This window comes from Podarcis muralis, chromosome 6 (genome assembly GCF_964188315.1).
Source record: "Podarcis muralis chromosome 6, rPodMur119.hap1.1, whole genome shotgun sequence".
NCBI lineage: Eukaryota > Metazoa > Chordata > Lepidosauria > Squamata > Lacertidae > Podarcis > Podarcis muralis.
In genome coordinates this window covers 32,921,532-32,947,707 of record NC_135660.1, presented here as the reverse complement: position 1 = coordinate 32,947,707, position 26,176 = coordinate 32,921,532, and the positions used below count along the sequence as shown (strand labels likewise).

Below are 26,176 nucleotides of genomic sequence, written 5' to 3'. Positions count from 1 at the left end.
CCCTCCTGCCAGCAGACACTCAAAGCAAACACACAGACACCAGCAGAATACACACCACGACCATCTTAAGGACAAACAAAAGGGAAGGATTACAGCTAAAGCAATAAAGAAGCAAAATGGTGCAACAACAGGATTTTTTAGTTAAATAAACCCCAAGGGGCAGAAGCAGCTTTGCCTGGCAAAGCCCGTCAACAAAATACTATTTAAAAGGCAAAGAGAGGCTGGGTTTAAACACACAGAGTCGACAGGCAAAAGGGGGAGGAGCGGCAGAAATGCAGCTGGAGAAACTGGGAGAGGATAAGCAACGTTGTTCACAACCACACACAAACCACTTTAACAACTATAAATGGTGCAGCAATGGCAAAGTAAGGAGCAGAGCTAGCCTCGATGCTATGTATTAGTTGATATAATTGACCCCACCACAAACACACACACGCCGTGACAAACCCCAGGTTGGCGGTGCCCCTTAACAGCTGACTAGCAGCTGAGATTCACAGCTCCATACATTCACAGGCAGGGAAATTTAAATACAGCAAGCACAGCGATACTGCAAGCACAGAGGCGCACACACAGACTGTCCCTCCTTAGATCGCCAGGGCGCTGAGGAACAGCACACACACATGCACACACAGAGTGGCTATCCACAGGTTGGAGGAGACAGCTAAATAATACAAATAAAAGGAAAGTAACCAGGCAGTGAAGAAAACTGCACTGTGGCAAAAAACAAAGTCGCTAATCCAGCAACAAGCACCCAAAGAAAAGGAGGACTTTAGGCAGTATAGTCGGGAGGCAGAGAACACTAGAAGTAAAGTCTTAAAGGGTAATGTAGAATTTCCGGAACTAAATAAGCTCAGCAGATGGAAACAATGAGAATAGGCTTTGGAAATCTAAATGAGAAAATAAGGAAGAATGAGGGGGAAGCATTAGGGAAATGGAAGGTACAGGCAAGGGGGTTAGCTTGGACAACAGCAACCACATGGCGAAACCTCCCTTTTAAAAAGTCCTCTTCAAAGTACAGGCTCCACGTGGTCGCTCAGCTGGGCACGTGGAAGAGGAGATCTTGATTAGTTGACTCGTGACGGGACGACGATGAGGAATGAGGCCAGGGAAAGGCTGGCACTGCAGCAAAAGGCTGCTGAACACGCCCCCACCGCGGCACCTGGTTGGGTGGCCACCGGGGGGGCGTGAGTGCCAGCCAGGTGAGCTGGAGGCAGGGGGCAACGCCCCCTGCTGGGCGGTGCTCGGGCTCCCGCCCACAACCACTCCCCTCTCTTTCAGGGAGGAGAGTCTTTACTAGTACAATCCTACCTCGGGTTGCAAACGTGATCCGTGCGGGAGGCACGTTTGCAACCCACAGTGTTCGCAACACGAGGTATGACTGTACTTTAGAAAGCACTGAATATGTAATAAGATTATTGGCCCTATTCAGAAGGTTGCTCTGTAAGGTTGCAGTTCCACCCTCTAACCAAGTCCTATCACACTCCTTTTCCAATTAACACACAACTCTAACCACACACAGAGGACTGTATGTGCAGTCTTCAAGGTGGTCCTCACTTCCTTCACTTCAGGCTGCTTTCAAGATTGCAGCTGTGGTCTCCAACAACTTTTGCCTTAGGTTCCAAACAACCACCTGTCACAGAGCAGTAGCCCTTTCTTGAAAGCTGCCACAGAGCCTGGCTCCCTTCTTAGCAGACCTCCTTCAGTTCTTTGCCCAAGCTGCTGGCTTGGGTCTTCAGCTTCCTTTCAGATTTGCCAGTGCCCATGGCTTCCTTCTGACTTCTGTTGCACTTCAGCTCCACCAGCTACTCTACTCTCCTTGAAAAGTACTGAATGTGGCCTTTTATTTACACCAGCCAGGCTCTATCACCATCATCACAATTTGGGTTAAATTCTCCTATTGTTTACAGTTATGAGTCAATAAGATGAAGTAGAATGTCCACAAACAGATTAGTTAAAATAACAGACTTTTGATGCCTTTGATTCTGTATATAAAGTCAAGACCCTCCCCAAAACAGACCCATTCCCTGTTAGTATCTTGGCTCACAGGCAGAGGTACCTGGCCTCCCCCGAGGCAATTGAGCGAGATACTGTGTTTACCATCCGTCTGCGACTGCCGGCAGGCTAGGTAAACAAACCCGGCGATTCTTCTCATTAGTCGTGAGAAAAACACACCCTCTGCTTTCCTCTTCTTCTCTCCCTCCCTGCATTCTCCCAGGGAGGGGAAATGAGACAGACAGGAGTCCTTTTTACATGTTTTATTCCTGTCACTCAACAGCACATAGAAATGCAACTGCACCCTTCAGACTCCATTAGGAGAGTCACAACTCCTCCCCTGTACTTCCAGCACAGGTCAGATGACATTCTGAGCTAACATCCGGTGCTCAGTACAGAGAATAGGCTCCACCTTTTCTCCAACAGTACATCTGCAAACCACAACATCCTGTTTTGCATTCCAGCCATCTGGAGCTGGCTTTTGCCTTGGTGCTATTTCCTGACATCCCCCTCTTGATACAATAAAACAGTTAGTTTAACTGCCTGCTAGTTTGACTTCCATACAGTGTACAGTGATACCTCGGGTTAAGTACTTAATTCGTTCCGGAGTTCCGTTCTTAACCTGAAACTGTTCTTAACTGAAGCACCACTTTAGCTAATGGGGCCTCCTGCTGCCGTCACGCCACCGGAGCACAATTTCTGTTCTCATCCTGAAGCAAAGTTCTTAACCTGAAGCACTATTTCTGGGTTAGCGGAGTATGTAACCTGAAGCGTATGTAACCTGAGGTACCACTGTATACCTTTAGCTCCTTGCAGAAACATAAACCAGTTTTCAGTTAACCCTTTACAGACATTGTCTTGTTTGATATGATATAGCATTCTTATATGCAGGTGAGCTTACTTCTGTTGCATGTCCTTGACCACACAGTGGACAAACTAAAGCAGGCTAGTGATAACACTGTGTATGTGTTCTTTTCTGAATGCTGAATTTGTTTTTTGTTTTTTAAAAGAGTTTCAGGAAATAAGCCTAAATATTGATGTCATCTTGGGAATACCTTGCATTGTAATCTCAAATACATAAGAAGGGGATTACATGTAGTGTCTTGCTAATGTAGGTATATGGATCATTTGCACATACTGTAACATGGTGTTCTCTCTCTCTCTCTCTCTCTCTCTCTGTGTGTGTGTGTGTGTGTGTGTGTGTGTGTGTAAAAGTCCAGATTTTGTTGGAGGGTATATTATTTCTCCCTCAAGTGTGATATTCCATACTGTTTCACTAGTAAGCTCTAGGGTGTTGTCTGTTATCAGAAGATGCCAGTGTATTTGCCTAATACCTTGCATTAGGTGTTTTGTTATGGGACTGAGCTCTCCAAAATAGATTCTGGGGTTGGGTAAGCTTGATAAGCTTTAGTTCAAATTAATCTTTGGATGTGGCTATTTATAGATTATTTTTTGCATTAACATTTTGAAAGTTGGCTACATATAATGGATGTGAAAGTCTGCTGAACTGTTAAGTTTTCCTTGTATCGTGTAAGAAACCTGACAAGGTTTCTGTTATGTTCAATTAAAACTAATGCATTAGCTAAAACAGTACATGATGCCTGTAAAGTCAACCCATTAAATGATGAGTTGCTGTGTTAAATCAACTGACAAAGGTAAAGAAGTCCACATACAGCTGTGCTATTGATTAAATGACTATCACTGTTATAGAAAATGGATTTTTTCTTTCGCTTTCCTGAGTTTAAATTAATATGTAAACAGGTCTCTCTCCCCTTTAAAGTGTTAGGATTCACAGCTCAGCTGCCTCTGAAGGCATCTTGACACAGTGCAAGGTCAACACTTTCTGTCATTATTCTTCCTTGCTGCAGAAAGGAGTTTTGTAGCAATCAAGAGAGCATGAGGTGGGATGCATCATACCTGACCGAAACATTTAACACTGAAAAACAAAATGTCAGGGGTCTTAATTGATAAAAGGCATCAGTGAACACATGAACTGAATTCTAAACCAAAGTGAGGTTCTACAAACCAGTTCGTCTGGTCTATTTTAAACCAAATATGCTGAAGTACATGCATTTGGACAGATAGCCTCATAGGATGCAGCAAATCAAAACAGGTAACTAGTGCAAATTGCTAAGCATGGCAGATGAAGCAGTCACACACTAAAGAAAATTTCAGTGTCTTCTTTCCTGTTACACCTCATATCTTATCCCTTACTCATCTACTAAAAATTTGCCACCAGCCTTTGGAATCTATTGTTACATGCCACCCCAATTTCTGAGCGATGAAATATTCCAAGGGTGCCAGGTGTGCTTACAGGCACAGCAGAGTCTGTGGTGTCTTTATGATATATGGTTTCTTTACACAGATAGACAACCTGAATCCAATGGAATCCAGCCTTACATTCTAAGAGGTTCTGGCCTCTCTCATAGTCACAGCATTGGATTCAAAAGAGACATTAGTATCCTGCTTTTTTGACTCTCTCTCCAGCCCACTCGGTCCCTTAACTCTTAACTGCCATTCTAAAACACTGGCATTATCTTTAAAAAGTATGGTAAAGCCTCAGTTGAGAGAGGCTGGAAGCCAACACATCTGCAAATGGGATTTGCCCTTTCATCCTTTGTGTCACCCAAATGGCTCATCCCCAGGCTAATACCTCAAAAGGAAATTTGCTGAGTTTTGTGAATTCACCAATAGCTTAGTTGGTTAAAGCATGGTACTAATAATGCCAAGGTTGCAGGTTCAATCCCTAGAACAGACAGCAGCATATTCCTTCATTGCAGGGGGTTGAACTAGATGATCCTCTGCAATTCTATGATTCTAATTATCTTTAGCTTAATTAACAAAGTCTAGAAGTTAAGATATCCACCCAATGTTTTATACCAAACCCAATGTTTTGGTTTCAAAAGCCAGAGAAATATATTCCCACCCTTGAATAGACAGAGAGCTTTGGCTCACTTTTCCTTTAAATGAAGTGTGTGTTGTCTCTTTCTGTTCAGATATAGAAATGAACTACAAAAATCATTAGGAATCATTATTTTGATTTGCTATGAGAGCCAGACTTAAGTTAATAATCACTGGTTTAATAATCACCTCAACTTTTTCTGCCTATGTTGCTTTTGCTTCTACATAGTATTTAACATTCATACTTCTTTTGATGTGACTTCAAAGACTCCACAGCACCTGTTTTCTGTATCAGTTCTTTGATAGACAGTACTATATTGATGGGATTTTGGCAGCAGTTGTGTTTATCTAGATTGGAGGGGATTTACCTTTCAACATCTTATATTTCACAAAAAGACTGGCACGTTAATAATTTTGTTATTGTTTTTAGATGACTTTCTGTACAGTGTAATTCTTTTTTGTCTGGAACATTTAACATTCGTTGGCATGTCTCTTGCTCTGCAAATTGCTCAGATGTCAGTCTTGAATCAATTCTTCAGCTTGTGCCAAATATTTTTCTTTTGTTACTTAGTAAGAGGGTATCACATGAGATCAGCATTACATTATGACACATCAGTAATTATGTTAGCACCAGAAGATCCATTACTTTAATTGACTTGACTCTTAACCAGTTTGTAACACCAGTAAATTATGAGCTGCATTATGCATAACTGGCTGCTGGTTCTTGTTTAAAAGAAGAAGAAAATATTATTTTGTTATATTTGCAGCGCCATGACTCCAAAGGACAATTGGAAGGATGTTTAGGGGAAAGCTATGGCTCACCTGATTTATATGCAAAAGGTCCCAAAATTGATCCCTGGCTTCTACCAATAGGCGTGGGAGTGTCCCTGTTTGAAACTCTCAGCACAGAAAATTGTGAACTGGATAGACCAATGGTCCTCCATTCCATCCCAATCTGTTGCAGCCATGTAACAACATTTGCCCATAGCAGAATAGGTTGGACATGATGTTGGACAGGAATGTCAACATCATTCCTTCTAATGTAAAACTGCCTAAGGCTCTTGAGTTATTACTTGGAGACAGCTGAGTAAGAGTTGCATGATTTAAGTAAACACCAAAGACATTGAGAAACCTATCACTTTCCTCTTGTAATTTATTCCTTTATGTTTGTGGCTTCATTACAACTAATTGGGAAACAAGCATGTATATCAAATATATTGTTGTGGCTCTCAACTCTTGAAATTACCCATATTTTAAAATTCATCATGTTCAAGTCAAACCATCATGCTTTCTGCCTAGAGAGTAATGTTGGGGATATGAAATGCCTTATTTGAATGTTGCCCGTCCACACCCACACACACCCCCCACACACAGTGCAAACACAAAACAGTGCCTTTAATTAAAAACAGGGTGGCATTTGGGAGGGGGTTGGAAAAAGATAAACCTGAGCTAGTGCATTAACAGTTAATGTTAACAATACGTTTCATTTTGAAACGTATTAGCATATTTCTAGTATCAACATGTTTTCCAATTTGAACAACAGATAGCTTCTTAACTTTTAAGAAGATTTAACATAAAATTGTGACTTGGAGAGACATTGTTTTGATGTTCTGGGGGCATCTTATAATGCTCAGCTTGTTTTATTCATCATAATAAAAGCTTATCACTACATTTCAGGAAGCCAGTCAAGCTGTCTTGGTTGCTTGTGTTTAGTGGTAGAAGAACCTGAGAACTGAAAATGCGCAGCACCAGAATTAATTGCATTTGTCTTTAGTGTCTCTTGTTAAACAAAGTTGATGGAACTGTCAGGCAAAATGATCTTGTAATGTTTGATCACCAGACAGTCTACAAAAGTGGGTAGTTGAAATATACTGTAACATGTAAGGAATAAATGATTACATTTGTAGCAGTAAAGCAAATGACACTTTACCTCCAACAATGACAACGTAACAATGTAAAAAGACATAATGGAAATCTTGACATTATTCCTGTAAAGCTACGCTCTTTGGAGTCTATGGACTTAAAAATAAAATAAATAAATAAATAAAAAATTCTAGTACCCTGCCTAAATTCAGACTTGTTAATATAAAAACTGTTGTTCTGGATGTCTACCCATCACTTTGGAACAGATAGACTAGAGAGAGAAGAGGGAGAACTACCATTTTGCAGGTCCTTTCACTAATGAGATGACTTTGTTGGATACAACCCTACGTATTTATATCAAATACTTAAAGTGACACAGCAAAGATAAGATAAAAGGAAGAATAGATCTAAGTATGAAAGTATCATTTAAAAAACCCTTTGCTGCTTTTTGATATACTAGGAAATGTTACATTCTGTTCATGGTTTTCTTCTAAGTGTTTACATTTCTGCAAATACATTAAGTAGTTAGAGTAGACTGACATTGTGAAAACAGTGCAACAGTGTTAATACAGATGTAAATGTCACCTATTCCTGTTTACTCAGAAGTATTATTCTGGTGGGTTCAGTGAGAATATCTCTAAGGTAAGTGTTTATAGAATCATCAGTGTAAGGTTTGTTTGTTTGGCTAACTATATAAATGCACCTAAATTAATTGTAAAGTGTGATAAAAATGCTTTGTTTGCATTTCCTACCGTTATGGTGGTAATTTATCTCTGAACCTTCAAATGTAATTTGCTACTTTACATTATTGAGGAGTGGTTAATTAAAAACTTTACAGATATTTATTGTCTCTTTCTAAACAGTTGGAAGAATTTATTATCATTGTGTCTTTTACACTATTACTTTTTATTGCTTTGTACTGCACATGTTGAGTTTTAATTGTTGTATTCTCCATTCCATTAATTTCAAATTAAATATTAAATTGTAATGAAGATTCAATCATAACGTCTAAAAGGTTGAGAGAGACTGCAGTCTAGGACAATAAGTAGATGAAAATATTGTTCTTTCTTATTTTGATCTTTTATATTTTATATAAAGTTACCTCTTCACAATCAGTATTTGCCTTTATCTGCATGTAACACAATTGATGTTTTCAGTGGTTTGCAAACTTCATTCACAGAACTTTCTTCACCTTATTTCATCTCCCTGCATGTCCACCACCCTGCTGCATGGCAAAGTATTACTGGGAGTTCTCCAGAGCACATGAGTTGTCTCAGTTCACATGAGGCACTTGCCAGGCTTTGGGGCTTAGCTGTCATTTCTTGTAAGCCATCAGTGCATTCATTTACCCTTTCCCCACCTCACATCACTGGATGTCATTTGCAAGGGCTGGGCAAGGCATAGCTCAATAATGTCAAGTCATATACAGCGGTACTTCTGGATGCGAATGGGATCCATTCTGCTTCACTTCATATACAGTGGTACCTTTGGATGTGAACGGGATCCAGCCTGCTTCACACATCACACTAAGCCAAGGCCAGATTAAGGTGGTTGGGGGCCCTGGTGTAATTTCCAAATTAGGGCCCCCTTCTATGGCACCACAAAGTAAGTCAATGTGGCATCTTAAAGACTAACAAATTTATTTTGGTATATGCCTCTGACATACAAAAATTAATAATGCTCTGAGTTGGTGGAGCATCAAAACTAGGGCTGGGAAATATCAGCTTTTCAACATTGCGATGAATCAGCAGCTAGACATCGTAATATGGTGATACATCACAATGTTGAAAAGGAAGGCGCATCATTTGGCCCTGGCCCTGTGAGGCGCTGGGGTGAAACCTCCTCTGCCCTCTCTGCTACCAGCACCTGGCATGGAGGATGGAGGAAGGAGGAAGGAGCATCATCCCAAGCCCTGCTGGGTTGAAACCACCTTAGCTTCCTACATCACCAGTGCCCGACGCAGAGGAAGGAACAAGCAGCATTCCCATGAGGTACCAGTGTGAAACAGCCTCAGCTCTCTTAGAATGGCACTTGAGAGGTGCTGAACTGAGTTCTAGTGAGAGCTGGCTGAAAAACAACAACCCTGTTTATATCCTTGAAGCTATCCAAATTCAATCAGTGAACATTCAAAATGCAATTGCTATGAAGAAAGCCTCCCACACTAAACATAATGGGACTTGATTGTGGGGCCTGAAGCAACAGGGATCTCCTCTCCTGGAGCCCACACATTCACATTTATGCTAAGCCACGGTTTGGCTTAGCATGACATGCAAACCAGGCCATTGTATAGATATAAGACAGAACTGTGTGCAATGTGATACCCTTAATATGCACTTCTAAAACCAAAGCACCAGAGTAGTAGTACAAGAAGCATCTTAGACTGGGAAATGCATATGTATTTTCTTTCCCTTTCTGTATGGACACTGCTGCTATGATCTGGTACTCCAGTTGCCTGTTACTTCACCATTAAATGTCTTTACTTAAGATCCGGCTTAGATGGCTAAATTTACATGCACAACCAAGCATTTTAACTAAACATAATATTTAACTAATTGAAACATAAACCTAGATTAACAAAATGCTCTTTGCTAGTACCAAAACTTTTGGATGATTATAGGAACAGCGTCCAATGTTCTTTCTTGCAGTATACATGGTTTTACAATTCCAAGGTTTTCTTGTCACTGTGGTTTTGTTTTTATATGCTCCTACAAACAAACAAACAAACAGAAATATACTGAGAACTTGTGCTGCTTGCATCTTGTCCTTTACTAATGTGTTAAAATTTTAGTCACAGAGGCAAAGAATACCTCTGATAAGGCTCTGCTTTTCCTATTGTATCATAAAGCTGTTCAGAACCAAATGCTATTGTGCATTTTAATAAGGGATTTACAGAGAACAACTACTGAAATGCATTATTTCTACTTCAGATGCTAGACATAGATTACTCAGAGCTACAAAGGTGATATAAAAACTTCAAACCTGCAAAAGTTAACTGCCCTTTATTCCCAGGATTTTGAGTGGGAATTATTTATAATTTTGTGTCTGAATTGTCATTTATCAATGAGGGTTAAGTGCAAAAAACAAACAAACGAAAAACACTCTGACAGCAGGTACAAAGCTGCCCACTGGAAGCATTTTATGCAGGGTATATGATATGGCATGCATCTACATCATCATCATCATCATCATCATCATCAACTTTATTGCATTAGCCAAAAGCCATGGCATCATTCACAAAGGAAACAAAAAGAAAAGCAGCAATAACCATAAAAACCATAAAAACATCAGGCACTGCAAATACAATAAACCACAGTTACATCTCCTAGAAATTATTTGTTGCATACGATAGAATAGCAGGGGGTTCTCAGAATGTGCCAGGTTAAATGTCTGAATCACCTTTATCATGCATCTACATGCTACTGAGATGAAGGGGTCATGGCTTGGTGGATTCCTTAAGTCTGGGCCCACTTTCCACTTCCTATGATTGTGTTCCAGCACCCACCCAGCCCATCATAGGTTGCAGTGCTGGTCTTGCTGCCAGTCACTGTGGAGCTGAGCAGGAATTTTTTTGCCAGTCTGCAAATTGGCTTCTTCAGGAAAGTGGGGGAAGGGTTGTAAGATGAGCAGATGAGCACCCTTTGGCACCTTCATAAATATATGTAGTCAGACTAGCTTATTCTAAACTGTGTGACCTGTGGGGTTGCGTATCGCATGCATTTGGGGGTAGTAGCCAGAAAGTCTCCCTTAAGAGTTGGGCTCGGAAAGAGGTTATGATCAAAGTCATCCCTTTGCCGTAGTCAAGGTGGTTCCTCCAAGTTGAGTTGACTCATAGCATTAAGCCACTGCTTAGACCTCTGTTGAATACGCTGTTCAACCCTCATATTTGTGTCTTGTCTCTCCTTTACATACTCTGGCTGCAAGGTATATACAGTATAGTCTTTTGGAGAAAGTGTAGCTGGACCACACCTTGGAAATAGCCAATTTGCTACTAAAACAGATTTTGTTGACATATAAAGACCTATACTTGGATATTTGAAGGAACACCTGGTCCCACATTTGCTGAAATCATTGGAATATCTCCTGATGCTGCTGTTAACTGAGGTATGGCATCATAGTGCAGGGACTTAAGGAAGGTATTTTCTGTTGTGGATTTCTGTTATGGAATTTCTTCCCCTCTGATATAAGGCAAGTGTTGACTGTGGTGAACTTTTGACCTATCTGTTTACCAAACCCTTTGCTGTCTACCGATTCCCAGCTCAGAATAAGATTATTGCTGGCTACAGTGGGTGGAATTTTACAGTGGGTTAATCTTTTTAATGTGCAGTTTATCTTCCTGTTTTCTGTTTGTATTTCGTGAACTTCTCTGTTATTATTCGGCATATAAAAGCATATAAATGTTTTAAAATATGGAATTACTACTCTGGAAATACTTGTGTTGAAGAGTAGGATATAAATGGGTTCACATTACAAGAAAGGAGATTCCGACTAAACATCCTTGTGGACTCTCCTTCATTGGAGGTTTTTAAGCAGAGGTTGGATGGACATCTGTCATGGATGCTTTAGCTGAGATTCCTGCATTTCAGTGGGTTGGACTAGCTGGCCCTTTGGGGTCCTTCCAACTCTACAATTCTATGAAAGCCATGTAGTGAGTGTGGTCTATCCAATATAAAACACAGAGGGTCAAATTCATGACTGTCTGCCAGCTGGGAAGAGGCCATTGGGAATGTACTCGGTATGCTGAGCTCTGGTCCTCACTTTCATATCTACATATTGCAATAGGTCAAATATGCTTTTTCTTTGCCCAGAACCTGCTCTTCTTATGTTCTTAGATGACTATAAATTTAGAGCCCAAGTTGTGCAATTAAGAGTGAATGGTTAGAGTGTGATTGTGCATAGCAAAGTGTCTGTGGGTTTGAATGCTTTGTATGCTCCCAGGAAAGGCACACACACACACACACACACACACACACACAAATATTCTAGTGGAATAATTCTACCATTAATAGGAGAAATAAGAAGAAGAAGAGAAGAAGAGTTTGGATTTGATATCCCGCTTTATCACTACCCAAAGGAGTCTCAAAGCTGCTAACATTCTCCTTTCCCTTCCTCCCCCACAACAAACACTCTGTGAGGTGAGTGGGGCTGAGAGACTTCAGAGAAGTGGGACTGGCCCAAGGTCACCCAGCAGCTGCAGGTGGAGGAGCGGGGAATGGAACCCGGTTCGCCAGATTACAAGTCCACCGCTCTTAACCACTACACCACACTGGCTCTCTAAATAAGAAAAGTTTTCCATTGATTCAGCTACTGTAATACTGAAAAATATTATATTTGATAAATACTTAATTGACTTTGAAAAACATAGAATGTGACTAACATTTCTTGTTCTGAGGGAGCATACTGGTCCACATTTGTAGAAACCATATTATGTCTTCTTCTGCAAGTATTTTCTTCAAAGAGTCCAAAATATAATAAGGGAGAAACATAAATTGACTTGCTTCAGACAAGGTCATGTGATATAAAGCGGACGCTGTGAGACGTAGATTTCAAAGGCTCAGCTTCAAATTCCAGCTAACCCATGGACTTATGGTGGACAAATCTCTGTCAGGCTCAGTTGTGCATTTTCCCCATACAGGAATAGTGATGTGATACCTCTATTGAAATAGGTAAGCTGGGGATAGAGAGACCATTTGTATGACTGAAGTGCTGCCTGCTGGAACAATATGGTGTGCATCCATGAGAGCAACGGCTGGTTTAGCAAGCTGGGAATGACTGTTGAGCATGAGCGCTCCTCCTTTAACAAGGCTGGCCTGCAACATTTTTCTGTCTGAGAGAGGAAGAACAAAAGCGGAATGGGTGGAAGCGCCCATTATAATACAAAAGCTAAGAAGTCTGACAGATGAATCTTACTTCATGACAGAATACTACATCTGAGGGCAGAAGACATAGGGCTCAACAGATTCTGTCTTCTGTGGCATTAGCTACCCCTTCCAGTTTAGTGTCATTTGCAGATTTGATGAGTATCCCCTCAATTCCTTCATCCAAGTTCATCTATAAAGAGGTTGAACAAAAATGGGCCCAGGACAGAACTCTGAGGCACCCATTTGTTATTTTTTCCAGGATGACGAAGAACTGTTAGTGAGCACTCTTTGGGTTTGGTCAGTCAACCAGCTACAAATCCACCTAACAGTTACCTCATCCAGCCCACATTTTAGCAGCTTCTCCGCAATGTTATCTTGGGGGACTGTCAAAGTCTTACTGAAATCAAGAGACCATACATCCACAGCATTCCCCTGATCTACCAAGCATCTATCAAAAGAAGAAGTGAGAGTCATCTGGCATGACTTGTTTATGGGAAAAAGTTTCCACAGTGAGGGACTTTCAGTCTCTGTTGTGGCTGAGTCTATTATGCAAAAATTGTGATTATACATTGTTGAGGTTCCGTTATATGGGAAAAGCTGAGGTTGCCTGGAAACATATGTATCATCTCCTGTCAAGTCCAGGTTAATTGACTAATTAAGTTTTCATTAGAGGAATATGTAGCAAAACCTCTTACTTGGGATAAGGCATCTCCAGCCTCATTTCTTGCACACGTCCATGTATGCTTCTGACATTGGAAAGTCTCAACCTCAAATGCAAGCCTATGAAATAAAATATCATCTGAATTTTCTGGTTTCATGCTGGATGATGGAGAGTGTTAATTTCAGAAGAGAGCAAACATATTTCTTCCTATTCTTTAGTTGTTTGCATCCCCCTCCCCAATATTCAGATTTCTACTTCAGATTGGAATGAATAAACATGAACTGTTGACTAATCTTGACAGTCCTGTTACCAACCAGAATTACCATCTATGTTGTTTACTCCATTATTCCATTCATATATATCATTGTTGATTTTACTATGCAATGCAAATTGCACTGTTTCATCCAACACAATGCAAGGATAATGAAAATAAAGATATTCTTGGATGTGAAAGCATTTATCTAGGATGGTGAGTTCAGCTCAGTTATTAACCATATTTTAGCTAAGATTTGCCGTGTACCCACCACCATCACCACATTCATTCACCATAAAAGTGGGTGGGATATTCAGAGACTTTCAGGGCAGGATAAAATTATAAATATTTTCAGGTGTGGGTGGTAAAACAGGCAGCAGCGTTGCAATCAGTTTAATCCCTATGTAATGCTGCAATCCTAATCCTTTTTACCTGGAAGTAAGACCCACTGAAATCAATAGAACTTACTTCTAAGTAGACATGGTTAGGAGTGTGCTGAAAGCAACAAGCTTTTCTGATCAGCAGATAGATTCTAGCAAACACTTCTAATTTCTCTGTGTAACTAGACACTAGATAACCAAAACAGTAGATCTTCTACCATTCTAGCTCTGCAAGCCCATTTCTGTCTTCATATAGAATATTGGCGACACGACCTTCAGATACTATGACATGTTAGAAATGCATGATGCTGAAAACATTTTTGTCCTCCCAGGTGTTAAGTACTTTCAAAAGCTGAACTGAAGCAAACATCACCAGGGGAATTTGTTGGAACCAGACAACAGGGCAACATTGTTTTGAGGGTGTATGCAGCTAATGCTATAGCTGTGATACTTTAAAAGAAAAAACAACAACTGTGTTTTACGTTTAAGAAATATCAAAGCCATCAGGGACTGGCCTTAAAAAGACCCCAATGTGTTATATAGGGTGGCTTATCTTTTGGAACAACAAGGATAGGGTTATACCCTGTAAGAGACCTATCTCTATCTTCATTGGTGTAGGTAGTTTCTGGAATCTTCCTAAACTATGCATATTTTTAACTTCACAGATAGAAGTGCAAAAATATTTTTAAATACAGTTTGGATACTCAAGCAATGCAGGTTACATATTTTAGGGTTCTTAACAATAGTTATCAACTTTGTGTCATTTTTATTTGTCCCTAAGTTAATGAGCAGCCCTGTTCCTGGTTTTCACATAAGACTGGAGAAATGTTGGCACTGCCTCTGAAATAAACCTTTTTTAAAAAATGAATTTACTCACATAAATCAGTTTTTATATGAAAAACTGGCGTGCTTCAATTCCTGAGAATGTTGTATTGCTTACAAACTGGGCCAGAGGGTCGATACAGTAATAAAAACAAAACCCAGAAAGTCATGATTTGTATTGACGGATTGTATATCTGCGAAGAAAGCCGAACACAAAAAAGGTTTCTTTTCCTGAATTTAGTAGATCAGATTTCTCTATTATGCTGCTGCTACTTACATATTAGTGTAAGGAACGATACTAAAGTAAAATGAAACTGAAGTCAACAATATTAATACAAGGATGTTTCTGAAAGAAATGATAACATGGTTGCCTCCACTGTATACTGAAAGATGTCATTATCTTTCCAAAACAGCTTTATAAAGATGTATAAATGCATACTTCAAATACAGAACTTCAGAGAAAATACTGTCTTATGAGAAGTTATTATGAAGGAGCTTCAAATGCACCTTCATTTTACAACTCTTGTAAACGGCAGTCAGAAGCTACACACTGATAACCGTGAGCCTCCTCATGCATGATCCTCAGTAACTGCAGAAAGCACCAGGGGAAGCAAAAACAAAACTTACAAAATTAAGTTTGTAAGTGGATCTTGGATCAATCCAGTACCGGTTTCCAGAGCTACATTGGGAATGAGTGTCTCTGTCTATTCTGAGAATCATTTAATAGCACAAGAGCCCTAATTTAACAGGATATTTACTTTTTCTTAAAGATCATATCATTGGTCTAAAGACAGTCTGAATACAATTTGGGAGGAGGGGTGTATTTACACTTTCAAGTTCTATTTTAACGCTTTATTGTACATATAGAAACGTTGTGTGCGTAAGGTAGCTTCCAATCCTGTAGGTGGCAATGGACTGGGGAACGTAGGCAATTTTCCTCTCACCCCTAGAGCCCACAGCTCTCCCCTAAATATGTTTTGTTGTTGTTGTTCAGTATGATCACATTGCATCTATATTATCAATCTTATATAGCATCCAATTTGCTGAATCAGTGTGAAACCTGTATAGATTATATATTCTGTTAAACTGGGCAGACACAAGATATCCTCATATACTTAGAATGCACTTAGTATTGTTTGACATCTTATTCCTTATACACAATAGCAACAAACCACAAAACATAATAGTAATGTATAGAATATTCAGATTAAGAACATCTGAATTCTGTGATAAAAATATTCAGTATAACAAAAGGAAACACAATTTGTACTGTCAGAAAATCGCCATATCGTAGTGAAAGTCTGGGAATCAATAGGGAATTGTGTAGGAAATATGGGAAAGATTCTGTATTAAAAATCCCTGTCTCAACTCCTGAATGTTTTCATTTTCTCAAACTGCTTTCTGAGCTATAAGCACATAATTTCCTTCAGTTGCTGATGCTTTCTTAAGTAAAAGAAGGCATACATCTCTTTTTTATATCAATAATGGAAAAATGAAGTGCCTAAGATTCTGATATCCATGATAGTTTTCCAGTATAAAACAATTATTTATTTCTGCTCTTTTGCTGCAGAAATACTGTTTGTTGGAAACTGTTGTTTACTGTTGTATTCAGAAACCTGTCCACCTTGACTTACACAGGGTGCCATAATGCTCAGCATCATTTAATCAGTAGCATATAAATCAGCCTGCCTCCCTACCATGTAATTTGTGTTCTGTTTATTCCTTACAGGTGAAATCTGTGCTTTTAAAATCCATGGACAGGAAATGCCCTTTGAAGCTGTGGTGCTAAACAAGACATCTGGAGAAGGTCGTCTTCGAGCAAGAAGTCCAATTGACTGTGAACTGCAGAAGGAGTACACATTCATCATCCAGGCATATGACTGTGGCGCAGGGCCTAGTGGAACAAACTGGAAGAAATCTCACAAGTGAGTGACAACTGGGAGAGCGAGGCAGGGACTGTGGAATGTATTTACAATTCATGCTGAAGAGAATCTTTTAATGCTTTGCTTGCCAATGCTAGTGGAAATCAGATCAAAGTACTTTTATCACAGGAGATGATTTTTCAGCCTGTTCACTTCTGTTCACTCTTCCTGACTGCCTGAAATTGACTTCTTTTTATAGTGCATTCAACTGACACGTTAAAGGTCCTAATAGGACTCTGGATCAAACTGTCTGCTGTTGGAAAAGCCCTACCATTAAATAAATTGGTGACTTTTTGAAACATAAATACTGAGTGTTAATTGATCTTCATGTAATCAAATCATATTGAATTTCCTTGCTTCTTCATCTTCCTTTTTATATTTTCAGCATTCCTGCAGCATTGATTATTATGTTGGTGGGCATTCTTATTTATGTCATATAATAATCATAGATAAGATGGAAAATGGTTATTTTGTGCAAGCATACAAAGTATTTATGTATGAAATGGAAAATATTGCTTGATCCAGATTTACACCTTCTTTAAGTGTGAGAGGATGGGAACAGTTCAAGAAGCTATGATGCTGTGATCCAAAGAAGCTTAACAAGTTATTGCCATAGGGTTCTCCCCAATCTTAGTTCTACTTAGAGTAGAACCAATGGAATTCATAGGCATGACTAATATGGGTTTATTCTAATAATAATAATAATAATAATAATAATAATAATAATAATAATAATAATAATAATTTTATTTATATCCTGCCTTCCCCAGCCGAAGCCGGGCTCAGAGCAGCTAACAACAATAAAAGTAACACAGCATTCTAAAATCAATTCATTTAAAAATCATTTCAAAATCAAATTAATGGCAACCATCGGGCTAGAGTTCTGTGAGGATTACCAAAGGAGGGGTAATGGCCAGAGGTCTGGTGGAACAGCTCTGTCTTGCAGGCCCTGCGGAAAGATGTTAGTGGGTTTACTCTGAGTTGGCTACAAACCTAAATCTCAAAATCTGAGTTATGCAAGGCCACTTGTGCAGAGCTCTCTCCTAACCCCCTTTCTAATGTGTAGTTCTGGTGGCATCACACGTAGCATATACTCCAAAATTTCTCTGATGAAAATAGGGATATCCCCATTCCATAATGAATTAATTAATAATACTCCACCCATCTGACTGGGTTGCCCCAGTTACTCTGGGTGGCTTCCAACATATATAAAAACATAATAAAACATCAGACATTAACAAACTTCCATATACAGGGCTGCTTTCAGATGGCTTGGGAGTCAGATAAGTCCATACCCTCCAACATTTCTCTGATGAAATCCTAAGGAAAAAATGGGACATTCCAGGATCAAATCAGAAACCAGGACAGCTTCTGTAAATCCAGCACCGTCCCTGGACAAAAGGGAGGGGTCTACAATTTGTATTTCCCACTCTGTATTTTTCCTAATTTTGCAAGGCTCAACCAAAGATGGAATCACGGGCAGGGAAAGAATAGCAGTGCATGGGGTGGGTTCTGACCCCTATAGCAACAGAAGAAAAAGCTTTTGTAGTCAGAGTCAGTAAGTGTTCCACCCTTCCAGGCCAGGTGGAAATAAGCCAGCAAAGCAGGGAGATTTATTGATCGTTGGGGAAATAATTTGTTTTAGCTAAACTTGTTTCAAATCAGCATAACGGAAAGAAGCCCAGTGCCATACTCTTATTTAAAATTTAGAAATTGTTCATAGACTCACAGTGTTTCATTTTCCGCAGCAGTTCTTTGTTTAATTTGAAAGTTGACATATTTGAGCACAAAGTAATGCAAATACAATGGAGTGCTGAAATGTAAAGTCAAGTAATGCAATAATTTATTTCAACAGCGCCTCAATTTAATGCATATATTTTAGTTTTTACAGCTATTTCTTGCATGGGTTCCCATTCATGTTTAACTTTTGCATTTTCTACATGTCTTTCCTCTTATTTGATTGTAAGGATTGTGTGAAACTCGCTTTTACATTTTATTCTACTTAAAATAAACATAAAATATGTACATTTTAAACGTTTACACTTAATGACAGGCTTGGAATATGCATTGATATTTGCATTCTATTGTGAGACTCAAACTTATCTCTCTTCGTTTTAGGGCTGTGGTCCATATCCAGGTAAAGGATGTCAATGAATTTGCACCAACTTTTAAGGAAACATCCTATAAGGCTACTGTGACAGAGGGAAAGATCTATGACAGTGTATTGCAGGTGGAAGCCATAGATGAGGACTGTTCTCCTCAATACAGCCAGATATGCAATTATGAAATTGTCACAACAGACGTTCCATTTGCCATTGACAGGAATGGTGAGTGCTTACCGTTGCACAGTTATGAATTCTGAGCCACATCTTTATTTATGGGTTTTTCCAGCCTGCCTTTCAGGGCACAGCCCTTCCCAGTTGACTCACAAATTAGAACTGCATAAAACAAATAAATTATAACAATTCCAGTCTGAAAGCTGCAAGAATTTAAAATTCCAGCACAGTACACTACAAAAATGTATTCAGCATGCATTTAAAGACCTGTACAGGTAGGGCCATATGAATGCATACATCTCTAGGGAGAGAATGCTGTCATTGCTAAATTGGCCCAGTCTCTAGTACTCTAGTACTCACCAGCTTGATGAAACTTACTTGACTGATGTGCAAAGTAGTCCTAAATATAGGAAGCCAGTGGAACTCTTTTTTCAGGCAATCATGTTTTGACTTTTCTCAAGATAGTCTTTCTATTCTGGTGGGCACTGACTATATCCCTAGTCAAGCTATAATATTTTGTGACAATGAAATTTGAATTTTTAATCCGAGTTTACTTTTAACTGAGTGTGCTGTAGGAAACTGCTTGAGTTATTGTTGTGGGTATCTGTTTGACAGCATTGGTGATACCATTAGCATTTCTGTGAAATCTCACCAGCACCAGCTGGTTCCATGCCCATATTTTTTAATGCCGATTTTAAAGTATATTTTTAGAACTGTCTTTATAGCGTCTGATGGCTTCAGTGCTGGAGTAGTGGAAGATATGAGAGTGCACATACCATACTTTTCCATGTAAAAGACTAGGTTTTTAAAATTTAAAATAAGGTTAAGAATCTGGGGCTGTCTTATACATGGACAGTGCATATGCCCATTTTCTAAATTTAGGGTCCCCAAAAGTAGGGGGCATCATATACATGGGGGGGGGTCTTATACACAGAAAAATATGGTATATTCCTTCAAAAAGAGGTGATATACCCGAGGTCATCCTTGTGCCACTCCCATGACGTGTATTGCAAATTAATTGACTCTTCGTTCATTATTTAATTATTTGGTGGCTATGCACTTTTCCTTCTTCAAAATATAGATATTCCTCAACCAACAGCAATGTGCACTACACCCTCCTATAAACCCAAAAGAGTGCTGTAAACGTAATATATATCCTGTGCTGCTATTTCTCCTGTAGCAAATATATTTTCCCATCCATCATGTGGGACAAGATGTAGCGCTATTGTCTCATTTTAAAGAGAATCCATAGGAGCATCACATGAAGACTAAAATGTGGATTCTTGCTCTCTCTCGCTCTCTCGGCAAAAAAATCATTAGTTCCATCAAATTTAAAACCCTCAGTTGTGTTTGTTTCTGAGAACCACCACAAGATGACCACTGTTTATATCCTTTACTACAGAGCAGGGAGTAACATCTCTTTTCCACCAGAACAATTTAATATTTGTCTAATTTCAGAGATGAGCATCTTTTATATTTGAAGTTCCATCTGAGGGTTGCCAACACTATAAATTAAAAGTGTGCACAGGGCTTTTGTTTTCTCTTAGCAGCCATTTCATGCTGCATTGCTTTATCAGAAGCATCTCCCCCATTTGACATGGATCTGTCTTTATTTGAGCCGATTTCTCACAGAGCGCAGCTGAGCATCAAATCATAATATCCAGTTAGCAACAGTAAAATGCAAATGGTGGTAAAGAGAATCCCTGCTCTCATTACAATAGTGCGAGTGGAAGGGAAATGTTTTGAATATTGTATGGAGGGAGCAATCAAGATGATTGAAATGGAGTTTAAGTAATCAAGAGCTATTTAGTATAGCTGTTTTTTATTGGAGTGGATGCAATGACATGGAATTTTAAAAATGAAGTATAAGGTGCACGTGCTGAATAAAATGTGCACGTGCATGATTCCTTCTGTATTTCTAGATAATTTCTCTTTATTCCAAATTTTGAAGACAATCCGAGTACCTGGAGTTTTCAGTTTTGATACATTTTGTTTTGAGTACTGCATAATTTCAACAGATTTATCATGCTTGCTTGGGACATGCATCTCAACACATCTGAAAGCAATTATCTCCATGTTCAGGAACATAACTGACTGAGAAGAGTAATTGTTCTGATGGTAGGGGAACCTCTTCATTTTGCCATACCTGGCTTTATCTATGCCAGAAGACAGCATGCTGCCAGCCTGGTAGAAACTAGCACATTTTATCTAATGCATAGGGGTGCAACATGGCTAATGCCAGAAAAGCTTATCTTGATAGTAAAATCCCAGCAGCACTGTTGCTTCCATTTACTGGGGGGAAAGGCAGTGGCAGTGAGATTGGAACTGCACTGGTGGAACCAACCAGAAATGCTGGCATACTGAAAAGCCCCAATATCACCGCCACCTCATCAATCCCCATCATAGTAATTGGCAGTGATGTTGCTGCCGGGAGGCTATTGCTGCCGTTCTGCCCAGTGTATGAGCTGCTCCTCTCAGAATGAGAGCAGGAGTAGAATCCTTAGGACCAGAATGAAATTTTAAAAAGGCAAAGGAAGTATGAATTCCTTTGCCATGGCAGAGCTTTTATGGGGCAAGGAGTGATGAGGTGCAGAGACAGAAAACCCATTTAGGAGTTCTAAGAGACTGATTTCCTGTCACCGTGACTGCTTTGTTGAAATCACACTGTGTTCAGGGTTCAGAAACCAGTTATGATCTTAGAAGAAAAATGGCTGAAGAGGTGTTCTCAAGGGAACAAGAAGGGTGGTTAGTGGGCCCTGAATAGAGAACACTAGACATTTGGTGAGTGTGTGTTGTTGATAGTCGAAATGTCACAGAGAAAAAAAGCTAATGGGTCTCAGTTTTCAATGACTTGTGAGGTTATTTCCTAATTGCATTAGGAAAATTGGGACATTGACTCTTAGATGTCTTAAGATTTCCATAACATGAAGCACAGAGGGCCAGGATCACTCCTTTCCATTTTAAGCATTTAAAATAGGATTTTTTTCAGATAATAACAAAGAATACACCCCCCAGAACAGTACAATACTATGTTCCAACATCAAATATTCAAATGTTCAGTACAAGCTAGTTCTCTTTTGTTTTTCTATAAATCTCCATGAGATGCAGGTGGCCTGTATCTATTAACAGCATATGAAATAAAACATGGCTATGACAAGTCTCATAGCTGTCATGAGATGGATGAATTCCTATACTTCTACAGCAGAAATGATTGCAACAGAATTTGAATTCTGGTGGCATGTAATGTCAGATTGGACTGGTCAATGAAGGTTGAGCCATGTGTCCTATCACACTATTAGTGAGGGTGACCAGACTAATAGTGTGTGATGTACTATGAAAAATGTGACACAGTTTATTTTATTAAGTAAACCCCCAAAGTAAAATGACTTTCTTCAGCCAATGGATATTGCCAAATCCCACCATCTTTGGAAACAAAGGTACAGTGGAGGTGGTGAGGGCCTTGGTACAGCCCTAATAAAACTATGCTTGCTTGTTAAACCCTCTGTGTGTCATTGCCATTCTTTGTTTCAAAGATGAATAGCCCAACTTATCACTGGAAATTGTTTTAAGAGCAGCTGTGTTACAATAGCAACAGCAGCAGTATCCCACCACTTTTGGTATCCTCCTCTCTGACCGCGACTACCCTAATCCTAACTCATGGAGCCTCAAACCTGGCAAATTGTCTGGCAGAACAGTGTGCCCTGAGTCACATGCATATGTGGCAGAAACTGGCAAGGGTATCAGAGAACACCTGTCATGGCTATCAACCATTATTTCAAATGAGCAGGTCAGGAAAGAGTCACAGAGGGTAGAGCTTGATGAAGATGTGGACAGAATGGACAGGCAACATCTCTTGGTTCTCAAGTTGATTCTGGAATCGCAAAGATCCTGAGTTCTACTGCTATTGCTGCCGCCACCAATTCCATAGACAGATGCAATAGCAAAGAGCAGATATTGAGAAGAGATTCTGATATTTTACTTTTCTGTCCTTCTAAAAAGCATTGTAATAGGATAAGTGCTGGTAAAGTCTTTCTCTGATTGGCATCTAGACCTGCCAGTCATAAATCTCCACACTGACAAGTGCTTTCCTTTGATAGAAAGACTCAGGATCAAGTGGTTCTGAAGCTTTGTTCACCCTGGACCACTTTGTTCTGATTCACTTTGGACCACTTTGGTCAAGAGCCTGTTTACTTTGGAAGCGATCCAAATACCACCAAATCAGTGTGCTCTAGTTTGCTCTTCAGACTTCATCCACAGTACATCCACACCCCTAATGTATAATCATTTAAATCTAGTTAAGGATGAGATGGAAGTTGAAGTGTAACAGAAGCTTACCCTCACATGATTTATAATAATCCAAAATTTAGCCAGAGTCCTGGCAACTCCTGCTCTTTACTTTCTTTTTGTGCTAACACTGTGCCCTATATACCTCACTCATTTACTTGGTTGAAAACTTTGCTCTCTAAGCCTTCCCAGCCTTCAAGTCTCTGAAGGGCTCTTAAACCCCATCACATTGTAATGGATAGGGGGAAAAATTAAGAAACCAATTCTGCTCAATTCCTTTTAGTCTCATTCACAGGATGAAGGCCCACATGTTTTTTTTATTTTTTTATTTTTTGGTGTGCAATTTTTAACTCCAATAATGTTATCAATACACACATTGTTTCAACAGCCCAGGTACATGTTTTAAAGGTACATGTGTCTCTGTGTTAGTATAGGTTGCTTGCTGCATTTTCTTCATCTGTAGAGGAATGTTCTATTTGTGTCATGGGATAATGAGCACAGAGCACTGACTCACATTTAAGAGAAAACTGCAGCCCCTGCAGCTTCACCTGAGCCCTGTAGAGCTGTGGATGACTGTTGTGGTGTTTTATTTCCTTTCCTCCTAGGCGCTCCATGGCTCGAGTAGTTTCCCCCCACCTGATTAAAAGTGTTTGTAGAACTCCATCTTGTACCCCATGGATATATCAGCTTGCAACTTTTTATTCAGCTGCAGGGGATATTAAGATTGATGTGATCATTGGGACTGTGTTTGTTAAGAGCACTGTGCAAATGGAAACTGTGCTTATAATGTAGCCCAAATGTACAGAGGACCTTTTTTATATTTATTTAATGGCTAGAGTGACTGCCAGACCTTGGGAGAGAGGTAAGTTGCTAGCTATTTAGCTGTCACAAGAATGAACTCGTTTCTGATATTGTTCTCCTGGAGGCTGTTTTCAAGCTGGTTGAAGTCAATGGCAAGTTGATGGAGTGATTGCCATCGACCTGAGTGAGTTTTGGAATGAGTGCTCATAGACAGTTACTTTTGACACGTGCTACTAAAGAAAAGTTGGGGGAAGGAAAAGAGAGAGAGAGAGAGTACACACACACTTTGAATTGATTGATTGATTATATACCTTCACACCCATTTCCTCCTATTTCCTCTTCATGCTGCAGCCTCCAGCACTACATCCCATACTGTTATGGAAGTACAGGAAGTTGCAGTGGGCATGAGGAACAGGCTCAGCTCCCTTTATCCCACAGAGGTTGGGATACATGACCCATTGTTCCTGCTGTTTACCACAGGCTGCAAAATCTGTCCTAAGGGGTGGGAAGAGCAGGTCGAGTCCATGGCAATGCATGGCTTTCCCCTCCCTTTCCTGTCTTCATGATAGTACAGAATCTATTATAGTTACCCAGGGTAGACACCAGAAGTGGATTGCTGTCTCTTAACAGGAGGGAGAGGGTCAAGGCACATGGAGGTCAGTACAGCTTAGGCCAGAGCACCAGATAGGCTCTTCCACTGTTAACACAATGTGCCAAACTCCCCACCACCTCACCTGACACCCTCTCAATAAGTGGCTAGGAAATTAGTGTTGCCATTGTGTCCCACTGGACAAGTCGCTACTGGTATTAGGCACTTAATGATGGTAATTTTTCTGAGATATTCTGCTTCTGGCATATGTCAACATTTGCTGAGTTTCCACTTACTGTATGGCCTACTTACCACTGATCTACACAGGTTCTGTTTAGTTTCAGATTAGTTATTTTGCATATTCATTTTCTTTACATGGATTTATTTAAATTCCAGATGTGTAAAATGGTGTATCTAGGGGTTCGCCAGGGAAACTCATGATTTACCTCTGAATTGGACCAAATGGCAATTGGGTTTTCTGTCGGTCCATGCTTTTTAAGCATGGGACAAGTCGAAGTATGGAGAAGCCATAGAATCCTATCAATTTCCAACTCTCTGAGCTGAGGTTCTTGGACTTCAGACTTTCTAAGCTTTGGAACTTGTACTAGATAAAGTTAATTTTTACCTGTGTATATCATGTAAGCTGCCGTCTCAGGCTTTGCCCTAAAAGGTTCCGTAAAATACATTAAATAAACAAATACATCCAGGTGTTTTGCCTCATGGGGGCTGGGAATTGGGCCATACATAGCATAAAGCTTAAAATTTAAAAGCTAAGTGAAAAGAAAATTAGTTAAATAAAGAACATGTAATAAATCTATGATCAACCTATATTTTAAAAATCTCCAAATGACCTTCCAGAAAATCTTTTTAAAATACTCATAATTCTTGAATTGCATCTCTTTTTTTTAAAAAAGCATTAATGAACTTCAAATAGCTTTAATGAACACACTGATGATTTTTTAAATCTTGGGGGCCAGTTGATATGCCAAGGAAGTTCCAGAAAGCTGCTAATGTTGATTTATCCAACTTCAGTGTCTTGGGAATTCTCCCTGCAGATCACAGAGTAAAGCATTTGTAAAGCGAACACAAAGTAGACAAAGGAATATTTATAAAAGGAAATGTTAATAAAATAAATACACCAAATAAATAATAAGCAAATAACAAAAACATGATAAGTAGACCCATTGTATAAAGTGCCAACTTGATAGAAGAGAAGCATTATTTAGACAGTTTGTGGAAACTATTTGCTTTTGTGATTTTAGTAGAAACACAATATGTTTCTACATGTCTGTGAGTTCATATACCAACCTAGTGCCAAATGTATTGCTCTGATTTCCTTTGGACTACACCAGTGGCATAGCGTGGGGGGTGCAGGGGGGGCCGGCCGCACCGGGCGCAACATCTGGGAGTTAGGGTTAGGGGGCGCAAATCCACGGGTTAGGGGGCGCAAATTACTTGCCTTGCCCCGGGTGCTGACAACCCATGCTACGCCACTGGTCTTAGCATCTGGGCAGCCCAAGACCTCCATACACACTGCCAAGGCTTGTGTCAGGCCGGGAGGTCATTTCAGTGTG

General features: G+C 39.7%; 1 protein-coding gene across 1 annotated transcript in view; it reads left to right on the top strand.

The window, feature by feature from the left end:
• The window catches only part of CLSTN2 (calsyntenin 2), a 329,191-nt gene that overhangs the window by 217,135 nt on the left and 85,880 nt on the right, over positions 1 to 26,176 (top strand). The window contains exons 3-4 of the mRNA XM_077929943.1: positions 16,460 to 16,655; positions 18,771 to 18,979. Of these exons, the coding sequence (XP_077786069.1) occupies positions 16,460 to 16,655; positions 18,771 to 18,979 (405 nt within the window). The remainder of the gene's footprint in view (positions 1 to 16,459; positions 16,656 to 18,770; positions 18,980 to 26,176) is intronic.